The 11,309-nt window shown below is 39.1% G+C and overlaps 1 protein-coding gene across 1 annotated transcript; it reads right to left on the minus strand.

Annotated features, from left to right (window-relative positions):
- Positions 1–1,431: 1,431 nt before the first annotated feature.
- On the minus strand, positions 1,432–9,490 carry LOC101826070 (early activation antigen CD69). The gene is made up of 5 exons (XM_005087138.3): positions 9,338–9,490; positions 5,283–5,405; positions 4,118–4,338; positions 3,722–3,825; positions 1,432–2,535 (listed from the first exon to the last, which is right to left on the minus strand). The coding sequence occupies exons 1-5, from the start codon at positions 9,399–9,401 to the stop codon at positions 2,427–2,429; spliced, it is 621 nt and encodes a 206-aa protein (XP_005087195.1). The 5' UTR covers positions 9,402–9,490; the 3' UTR covers positions 1,432–2,426.
- Positions 9,491–11,309: the final 1,819 nt, after the last annotated feature.

The following is an 11,309-nucleotide window of genomic DNA, read 5'->3' on the forward strand; positions in this document are numbered from 1 at the left end:
GTGGGTTTTGTAGGCTACAGAGTCTAATGGGTGGCAGCAGTGGCAGAGAGCAGTGGAATTTCAGCAGAGTTGGGGACGTGGCCCAGTTGCCTTGCTGGGGTCTAAGATGGGAAGGGTTTGGGCAAAGGATGTGCTCTGGGGCTTAGGGAATCGAGATTGGGGCAGTTTAGATGGGAAATCAGTCACGCGTCTCTTCTCCCAATTGGTGCAGGTGGTGCTTGTGCCTCTAGAGGCTCTTGATGTTTGGGGGGACAGTTGGCCAGGAGGAGGATGATGGAGTAAGTGGAGTTGGGCAGCAGAATGGGTCTTGTGGGTTGCAGAGTTAAATGTGTGGCAGCAGTGGTGGAAAGGCCTGCCCACAGGTCTCTTACCTGTTGGCTGGCTGCCCAGTCATCCATTTCAAATGTCAGAAGAGGACAGGATTATAACATTCATTCATAAAACAGTTCTGGGAGTGATCAAAGGTTTTCCTGGATGAAATAGCCCTTGAAGCCTATCTATTACTTACTTGATAAATTAGCATATGCAAATAGCTATAATGTATATAGTAAAAAATTTTTCAGAAGAGATTTGAAAAAGATGGTTTCAGAATACTGGATACATGGGCCAAAGATTTCCAAATATCTGATATATGCAAAAAATGAATGTGTCATCTTAGCGTGAATGTGTGAAAATGTAAAAAATGGGCTACAAAGTTAGGATTTTGCTCTGTGGAGGACCTTTAAAAAGCATTCTACTGTTTTCTGCTTTGTAACATGATATAACTTATAGTTATTCTTTGAGAAATCCAAACATGTATACAAAGTATCCCAGTCATATTCACTCACCATCCCCACTTCCAACTCCTCCAAGCTTTTTTCTTTTTTGTATCCCATTGACTCCAATTAATGTTGCCCATATATGCATGGATACAGGATCATTTGTTGGAGCATAGTCAATTACTAGGAACATTCTTGCATATAAAAACTGATGTCCCTTCCCTAGCAGTCATCAGTTATCAATAGCTCCCCAGGTATGAGTGATGTCTCCTGCACCCTTCTTCCATCCTGCTGGGATGTTGGCAGACTTGGTTTTGTGAAGGTCTTGTGAGTTCATGAGTACAGTGGTACTCTCATGACCTGCAGACTTTTCCTCAGTCCTCCCTGACCTCTGGCTCTTATAATTTTTCTGCCTCCTCTTGCATGATATTTCCTGAACCTTTCTGGGAAATGTGTTTATTTTGTGACTGAGCACTCCACAGCCACCCACTCTCTATACTATGACCAGTTTGAAGACTTTGTACTCACCAATGCCCATTGCACAAAGGAACTTCCCTGATGAGACCTACAAGCTGCGCTAACTTATGGGTTTAGAGATCTCACTTTGGAAGGTAGTTGAATGCTGTAACAGAATATAAGTTTGAATGGAGTTTGAATGAGCACATCTGGGAACCATTGTGTCAATTCTTTTATTTTCCCACATATAAAACAGCTTAAAATTATACAGAGATTTAAAATACAAATACACAAACATTTTATTGCACATAGGAAATACATTGAACAAAGTACTACGTGTGACATTATGGACTGGGAAAAACACAAATAGGTTATTTGACAATATTGGAATTATCTCAGGGTCAAACCACATGGTGCAGGTCCTGACAGGGGTCAGCCACAACACATATTGCACTTTTTTCAGCACTTTGAAATCTGCTTTACAAATATTCCTCATATGCTATGCTTTCATCTCTTCCTTGAAATCCACTACAGAGTGGATTTTTTAAAGACATAAGAAATATGTGCCACTGAAAATGAGCTGTCTTCACTGAGGAAGATAAAAAAAGGTCACCCTTATTCTTTGGGGAAAACGATTGACAATAAAAAGTGGCAAAGGCCTGTAAATAGAGGGAGCTACTGCAAAGCTTGGTTTCCTAAGCATTGATCTACTTGTGAATACCAATCAAATTTTCCTATATCTACATTCAGCTTTTACTACCACCCAAACCCTTTCAAATAGTGCAAACACGTGAAGGCACTGGCTGTCGCAGTCATTCAGCAATAAATAGTAACTCTAAACATAGTCATTTTATTCATTGTAGATTTAAAATATAAAGTGCATTTATAAGGCTTCATAGTCACCTTCTCATTTTTTCATGTGATTATCAGTCAGTGAGTGACATTTTCAGCTCATGGTCAAGGGAGACCCCAGTACAGATCTTCCTGGAGTTTCTCCCCCTGTTGTTCACAGTCCTATCTGGAAGAGTCCCAGGATCAGGTAAAGTTGGGAGTTTCTCCCCCTGTTGTCCACAGTCCTATCTGGAAGAGTCCCAGGATCAGGTAAAGTTGGTCTGTGAGGGTTTTGCAGGAAATTTGACCATAGAGTATTATTCAGTCACACAACTTTCCTCTGGAACCATGATGCAGTCATCTATAGATGAAGGCTCCTTGTCATCTGGAGGGCTTGCTGCAGACCCAGTGTAAGCTTGCCTCACAGTCCTCCGTGGTAATGTCTGTATTGTTCAGAGATGCACAACTCTCAGACCCTGTCATGTTGAACCTGTCAAACCATAAAGACACTCAAATTTATTTCCAGTTCATTATTTCTAGAGAGTTACATGAGAATAAATTTTGTGGTGACCACTGCCTTTGCTATGTGTTCCCTGAGTAAAAAGTACAAATACAAGTCTTCCAGTCAAGTAGCCGTGGTCTGTTGTGTAGAGACAACAGACAACATGGGAAGGGAATCTTGGTGGAGAAAGTAGGCAGAGCTAAAAGCTTTATTTTTCTGATTTTAGTGGGTGTCCCAGCAGCAGAACAGTTCATTATCATTTTTTAGTTTATAGATCCTTCAAGAAGCACAGTTTTAGGGCATCTTAGGGCATGCATCAAATACTGCCATTTTATTTAGGTCACAGGTGGTTTTCTTGTATTCCTTTGTAGCCTAGGTGTAGGTATACAACCATGGGACACATATTAAAAGGACCTTTACCAGGAATACAACTTGTTTGTTTTTGAGAAATGGTCTCAGTGTTAGACTAGGCTGCCCTTGATCTCACAGAGATTCAACTGCCTCTGCCTCCTGGGTGTTGAGACTAAAGGTATGCACCACTGCGCCTCACTTAGAAATGTAGATTTTAATTCTTATATTCTATCATTTATTGTATAAATGTTAAGAGTGAGAAATTTACTCATTGTGAGATTTATATGTCAAAGATCAACACTAAATTTATAGAATGCCCCTCAAAACTTTGAATCTAACTTAATGAATGGTAACAGGGGTGAGCTTGGGGGTGAGTTTTCCTTAGGTTCATAGACACTTGTAATTAGGCACTAAGATACTGTTCTTTGTCCCTGAACTTGGAAAGAAGGTGAAATAGGCAATTCTTTCACAACAACTGTTTCATCAGCCATCGTCAGAAGTGTTCCTGGACTATGCCCAAAATCATTAAGACTTTTGCTGACACTAGTGTTTGCCAAGACCAAGTTAAGTTATTTAAAGGAGTTCTTGAGTAAATTTTAGTAATAAAGGGTGCCTCTAAATAACTCCAAGAAGCATAATACACACAAGAAAAGTGACGAGAGCTGTGTGATGAAGAACTGAGCCTCCAGCACCGACATAACTTAAAAACGAAAAAATGGGGAGGGGTAGAAATAAAATAAAAAGAAGTAAAATAAAAATGAAAGAAGAAAGGATTTTTTTAAGTGTCAGCTTATAAGGGACAAAGAGATTTCTTGTAACTTACCAACTGTTAAACTCTTTGCCATTTGCCCATTTCCATGTCTGATTAGCTTCATTTTTCAGCCCAATCCAGTGTTCCTGTTCACCAGCATGTCGCTTCAGAAATATCTTAAAACACAATGAAATGACATTACAAACTTGACTGAGTGTTGTGGCTAACTTGATCATCGTTAGTTGGGCTCATCTGAAATGCTGGTCTCTGAAACTAGGCAACCAAACCACACTGCAAGACTATACAGCAGACTTTCATTTTGACTTTTTAGATGGTTCCTATGGCCCCATGTGACTGAATTTTCCTGCATGTGAGATAGGTACCCAGTTTCCACTCACAAAAGAACACAGAGAATCCATAGATGATCTAAATAAAATAGCGGCATTTGATGTCAGTTGTGAATCTTACCATGTCCTTTTGGGAATCGATAACAGCTAGAGTAGCGCCCTCTTGAGAACAAGAGTTTTGAGCCGAGGCCCAGCTGTTGGTTGTGGTGGAGAAAAAGTAGCATTTCCTCTGGTATGCCACCCACTCGTCCTTGCAGGAAGCAACACGGTAGTCAGATGATGCCAAGTGGTAGTTAGATGATGCCGAGCGCGTATACAGGCCGGGGCAATTGTACTGGCCCACTGTGGACAGGAAGATCATTTGTTTAGTAACAGAAGAGATCAAACCCTCTCCACAAGAAAACCTAGTCCAGGGGCATGAGCAGAGGACTGTGTCATTATACCAGAAAATGGCAAGAAAGTGGGGAAATCTCAAAAATAACATTTGGGCTAAAGGAGGAAACATGTACTATGAGTTCTAAGTGAGTTTTGAATCTGAATGTCCACACACAGCAATCAAAAGGCACAATCTAGGGTGCAGATTGCAAGATAAAAGAATGAAGGAGTCTTTTCAGGCAGAAGATAAAGTGTATGGAGAAGTCTGGGAGGAGGTGGAGGAAAGAAAAGTGTGATCACAAGATACTATGCAAATTATTTTCAATTAAAAATGCAGTAAGATGGATTATTTGGGGTGTTTCCACAAATTGCAACATTTCTATTTGTAAAAACACATAAATGTGTCTTGTCACGCATGGTGGCGCAGTATGACCCAGCTGGCCCTGGGAGTCCTGGCTGTTGTAATAATTCAGTTTCTATTCTGTTGGCTTGAGATAGAAGGCAAAAATATTGGCCACTTTTTGATGAATCTATAGATACTGGTTTTTTTATACCATTTTTCCTGTCAACTGTAAATAAAAAGTCTACATTTTCTCTAGTTATATGTTTATTCACCTATATATGTCATATATATGCATATATATCATTTCTTATAGATGTAATCATGTTCTATTCTACATATGAATAAATCAGACATTTCTTGTATTTGTAAAATTGTTGCAGCTGTCATTCAGGAAACATTGATTGTATTTCATGCTAATCATAAACCTGGTCACTTATGGCATATGAGATGTTTCTAAGTTGACCAGAAGGCCTAATTAGCTAGGTCAGGCTAAGACCCATTCATTTCAGCTGTAAGTGAATGTTTACTGCTAGCAGGCTTTGAGAAAATTCATGAAGTTTAGACTCACCACTCAAGGCAACTAGAGCTATAATTAAGGAAGTAATGACGACCACGATCAGCACAGCCCAAGGGATAGGAACTTGAATGGAGCCTTCATGAGAGTTCTGTAAATATGAAGAGGTGCCATGGTCTGAAAAGGGAGAGAAGTGGCTATGAATTCAGGCTGTAAGACAGAACATTTGATATAAAATTAAAAATAGTAATATGTTGTCCCAATAATATTAAATGTTAATAGTCAATTTTACCAAATTCTGAGCATATTTGGAAAATGTTTTGTTGGCTAGAGATAAAGCAAGACAGGCAAAATGCTGAAATGCTGACACAATGATATATGTATATATATATATATATATATATAGTATAATGGGTATTTCATACTTATGGAAAATTCAAGCATATTATTTTCTTGTATTAACTACAATATTAGAATTCTTAAGCATCCAGTTGCCATAGTAGATATATAAAAGGATCATTGTGGCTGTAATTTCTTAGTCTCCTTGGAATTTGCTACTATTTAGAAGAGATGAAGTGCCTGTGATAAATGTGAAGAATGCAATGAAGTGAAATGTGAATTTATGCATAAATATTTAAAAGTAGGATTAAATAAAACATTTTTAAACTTGTATGATTCTTGGTAATGATAGTACAGATATGTAACAATTGGGAGCTTTTATATATTAATGCTAAGCAAGTAAATTGGAAAAACACTTTGAAAATATTTTAAAATGCTATGTATACATAGGGACTGCAGAGATGCCTTAGTGGCTAAGAGCATATACTGCTCTTGTAGAGGACCAGTGTTCGGTTTCCAGTTCCCATGTCAGGCAGCTCACAACCACCTATAACTTCAGCTCTAAAGGATCCAGTGCCTTTTCAGGCTTCTGAAGAAACCTATACATATATGACCTATACTTACACAGACATGAATAAAAAACAATGTTATGTACATACCATTGTATGATATAGACAGTCTTTTACACAAATATATACATCACCTTTAAGGGTTATAAAACATGTTCCTAAAATGTCTTGTACAAGAATATTCAAAGATTTATCATTAACACCAAGTCCTGAAGATAATCCAAATATCTGTCCACTTAAGAGAAAATACATGCATTTTGGTATATCCATATAAAATAATTCTTAGCAATTAAAACAAAACCCTGGTGCATACAATATGATTCTAAAAAAGATAATGTTAGATAAAAATATATTCAATAACGATTACATAATATATATTTCCATATAAGTGGCACTTTAGAGTAGCCAAAATAAGATGTGGTGTGAGACATGAGACAATGTTTGCATTTATGCTTGTGGAAATGGGACCTGCAAATGTCCTAGGGAGATGAGAACATTCAAATATTGATGGGAATTGTGACTTCATGGTTGTCATGTCATCACATCACACTTCTGTGATGTGTTCATTCATTGCATGTGAATTATACCCCAGTTAAAACGATAGTGTAAGAATGGACATGAAACATTTAATTTTCTAAGACAGTATAAAATAATAAAAAGAAAAACAGTGCCATCAAGGTTCTACATTAAACAGAATTTTTCCATTTAATTTTCTCTATAAAGGTTGAGCAAAGTCACCATTACCTTTAACTAATAAGAAATGTTTCTAGCCAGGCAGTGGTGGTCTATGCCATTAATCCCAGGACTCACGGGGCAGAGGCAGGAGGATCTCTGTGAGTTAGAGGACAGTCTGGCCTACAGAGTGAGTTCTGAAATTGCCAGGGCTACACAGAGAAAAACTGCTTTGGTAAACAAAACAAACAAAACATCAACAACAACAAAAAATCCCAAACAAGCAAACAAGAAAGTAACAACAAAAGAAACGTTTCTATGTCAGGATTTGAATAGGTAGGAATATATCTGTTCTAGCATGTTAGATGACTGGAAAGAGGGAGAAGTCAATTTTTGGCTTCAGATTTTGAATTTGTTTTTTTTTTTTTTTTGTAGGATGACCCTCTTGTGTGTGGCTCCACAAGAATGTCCTTGTAAGTTCCCAAATTCGATTAAAAAAGTTCTCAGAAGCTGAGTGTGAAACGGCTCCTTGAATGACATTATAACTGGCAGTGAATCAGTCTCCACCACTGTGATCCCAACATGTAGGGGGACAGTGAGTTTGCAGCTGGCTTTGGCTGCAAGTTGAGAATCTGTCTCAAAAGTGTTTTTTCTCATTATAGCATGTAACTTTTCAATGTGAATGACTTTTTATCACTAAAAGAGTAGTTCTGTAGACTGTATCTTGGAATTTGTGAATTCTTTTCTTTTTGTAAAAACATCTCATTACAGATAAACTTGGTGAGGAGGCACAGTGTGACCAGTATCATCAACCCATGCATTTCCTAGGAGTTTTCTTTTTTCTTGGTTAAAATCTGTTTTCAGATATTCTAAGAGAAGACCTCATCAGTCCTGTCAGGATCTGTTTTTCCTTGCCTCCATTTTCACACCTACACACTTATCTTCAGAGGTAGTCTTTGGCAGGTTGAGTAATAAGTTCAGAGATGGGTCTAGTTTCACGTCTCAGCATATGGTAGTCACACTGTTTATGCTCCATTCGTAAATAACTCTAGCTCCACAGCAAACACATCTATATCCAAAACAACACCTAGGCATCAGCAAGGTCAACCCTTTGACCCACCTGGTGGATAGAGTGTGGAGACAAGCTCTCACGTGACACTTTATTTCCATCACTGAGGGTCACGGTTAACCACAATTCAACCTGTCACCTAGGCAACAAAACATTCTCCGCTAACAGTACACGTCTGAGGCCTGTGAGTTATTGTAGAGGTTGAAAACAGATCCACCTATATATCACCTTTCAATCACCCAAGAGGAGCCTGCTGATTCTTTTACTGTTCCAGTTACATAAATGAGAGCATAGGCTAAGTATAAGAGGGTAGATGGGTCTGATCCGAGGCCAGAGTGGGATTTTCTACCTTAACTCCTTCTTCCATTCCACTGTTGATTATAGTTTCATTATTGTATTTTTTATTTTAAGTGAGACATACCGGTATAGGTGACTTAGGTCTGTAAAAATGAATATTTCACACTATCTGTGCTTGATTTCATGATCCCAAATAAGGGATGGGTTGTAAAGGTAATGGAAGCTTTTTTTTACAATAAGCCAACCTGACAATGAAACACTCATAAAATAATTCCCTCATCACCAACTGTCTTGGCTGTGTTGGGCATAGCACGTTCCATTATTAACTGGATAGCTCTTGCCTACAATCACTCTAGTTCACAAGTGCTAAGTTCTGGAGGGTGCCTCATCACTCAGAAACAGCATGGGGGAATTCTGACAATAGGAAGAATAATGTGTGTAGAACAGATACAGGGAAATGTGCAGAGTGATCATGTTTGGAAAAAATGAAGAAAAATGTATAGTTATCATAGAATTTGAAATGAGTCTCTGGAGGACAGAAATAGGATAAAATGGAAGGAGGGCATTCCAAATAGAAGGTCATGGCAGAGGATGACATTTTAAAGAAAGGAAGGGCTACATCCTAATAGGTCATCACGTGACACTGTGAATGTTCATGTGTGTGTATAGCTGTTTTCTCTTAGACTGGAGATCTGTGTGCTTCTACCCACTGAAGGATTTGTGATGGGAGCACCGAAGAAGCAAGGCACACAGAAAGCAGGCCAACATACAAGGAAAGAGCAAGAACATAACCATCATGTGAAAAAGAGCTCTTCATAAAGAGGGGTAAGACCTCCTGAGTTATGCACAGATGGTTAGGGGAAAATGAGGAAGAGTAACTAGGATAAGGCAGAGAACACTCCATTTAAATGTAGTAGTTGAAATGCTATAAATTGATTCAAAGAAAAAGTCTTTTAAAGATCTTCTAAAACTCATATAGCTCCCTCTCATACAGGTACTCTGTCTTCTCACAGCCAGAGAGTTATTTACCTATGGCTGGTTTCTCTTTTACCAACTGAAATAGAGCCTAACCAACTCTTGGAAAGGGATCTCTCCATTCTGCACTCTATTTCATTCATCAGACATAGAGATCGTACCAGAATGTAAGAAGTCACAGGACTTACCCTTCTCCCCTCTCTCTAGATGTGAAGAGCTGTTCTCTGTTACAGAACCATCTTCAGAATTCATCTTCTTTTTTTCTTCTCCAAATTCCCTGGCTTCTCTGGTGTGTCTTAAGAGGTCTACAGTGAGGCCTTGCTGGAGCTGTCTTGTTCAGTGTCTTGGTCTCTGAGGCGTTTCAGCCTTTAAACCCCATTAGTCTGGCTCCACCCCTTCCTCCTCCCTCCTTCTCTGTCAGTTCTGCCAGTTCTCTTTAATTTATGCTCCAGTGGCCCAGACACTTCACCGTGTGTTGTGGTGGTGAGCTGCGGGCTTTCCCTGTTGTCTGAAGTGTGCTTTCTCACAACAGCAGTAAACGGGATTTTCCCAAAGTTGAAGATATCTTTCCCCATTTTTTTTTAGAAAACCGCAAATAACTTAGGAAATAGCATAATCTAAGCAAGGAGTTAAGGGTTTGAGATCACCGTATTTTATATGGAAGACCACTAGAAGAGAGGGCAAATGTTTTTATGTAATACAATACATGCATTTCTTTGTATTTGTAGCTATTGGCATTTACTTGTTATCTATTGTGTACCAGGTTCTGCTGGCAGTCAGAAGATATGCTACTGAATAGGGATTTTAAAATCTCTATCCTTGTGGCTCTCTCTCCAACTGAGACAAGTTTTATTTAGGGAATTATGAATTTAAAAACTGTGACATTCACTTCTTTCCCCTGTGGGGACTAGTTCTTTCAAGTATCATTTAGTCAGGAGTTGCTTTGGTGCAGGAAATAGAAAGCTTGTGGTCTGGAACTTCCTTGCTGCATTCTAAAACTGTTTATCTTTAGTTATCTATTTCATCATCCTTTGCTCATTTTCTTGTCATCCTCCACTGTCAGACTTCCTTTGTTTCAGTGCAGAGAATCTTTTTGTATTCCCCTCCCATCCTGTAAGTTATTTGGTTTAGATATCTGTGGCGTCAGGTATTTGAAATGTGATTCTGATACACATATCTTCCCTTTGTACCGATCTCACAAAACAAAGTGAGAAAGTGTCCATTTGGTGACTCAGGTGTGAGGATGGAAAGGATAAAAGTACCACTCTCGTTAATAGCCTTGGTGCCCAAAGATCACAGGCACTCCTGGAATAAGGTTGCCTGGTTTGCAGAATAAAACTTTAGTGAAGATGCTATGCCTAGGTAGGTTGGAAGTTGCCATGCAGACAACTGAGGGAAGCCAGCAGGTGCATTTTCCTGCTTGAGATGCAGACAGGTGCATGTTCATCTTGGTGAAACTTTATTCCCAGTAGCTTTCCTGTACAGCAGCTGGGGTGATATTTATAAATACATTGTATCATCTTGGCAAGGCAGTCAGCTCACAAAGGCTTTTCCCCTCAAAGGTACCCTAAAATCCAAAGACCTCCTTAAGGCCAAGAAGAATCTATACACTGGCCTCTGATCACCTCCTCTTCTCTTCTCCCTCTCCAACAGAAAACTTCTTTCCACAAGCCTTCCCAGCTGCCCTCCACTGCTGGGCCTTTAGACCTTTAGATTGTTCCTCAGTGTTTTTTTTTCTACTTGAATGTACCTGCCATTCTTTTCACTAATTAATTAATTAATTAGCCCAGTACCAACTGAAATGCAGAAAAGTCTAGATACAATGAGAGAGCATACCTATGAACATGTTGAATGGGATGAGGTTTTTGTGGAGCTCAGTACTGAAGAAAACTAAGGCAGCAAGAATCATCACAGCCAACCTCCATCATAAGCTAGTCCTTAACTAAGTTCTTTAAAGACAAAGTTTAACTGAAGGTAAAGAAATGCTTTTAAACACTACTCTAATGAGGTGCATTTTTCAATATATGTTTTTATTTAAATTAGAAACATGAATGCTTCACATGTCAATCCCAGCTCCCTCTCCCACCCCTCCTCCCTTGTCCCTCAACCAGCCCCCCTGCAGCCCCCCACCCAATCCCCATATCATTCCCCAGGGAGGGT

Source organism: Mesocricetus auratus, unplaced genomic scaffold, assembly GCF_017639785.1.
Source record: "Mesocricetus auratus isolate SY011 unplaced genomic scaffold, BCM_Maur_2.0 Super-Scaffold_100001, whole genome shotgun sequence".
In the NCBI taxonomy this organism is placed as follows: domain Eukaryota; kingdom Metazoa; phylum Chordata; class Mammalia; order Rodentia; family Cricetidae; genus Mesocricetus; species Mesocricetus auratus.

What these genes read in the sequence shown, in the direction of transcription:
- LOC101826070 (XM_005087138.3), bottom strand. Translation starts at nt 9,401, where the DNA reads ATGAATTCTGAAGATGGTTCTGTAACAGAGAACAGCTCTTCACATCTA. An exon ending in TCTAGAGAGAGGGGAGAAGG is followed by an intron (nt 5,406 to 9,337) that starts GTAAGTCCTGTG and finishes CTCCCTTTTCAG; the next exon opens with ACCATGGCACCTCTTCATAT. An exon ending in GGCAAAGAGTTTAACAGTTG is followed by an intron (nt 2,536 to 3,721) that starts GTAAGTTACAAG and finishes ATGGTTTGACAG; the next exon opens with GTTCAACATGACAGGGTCTG.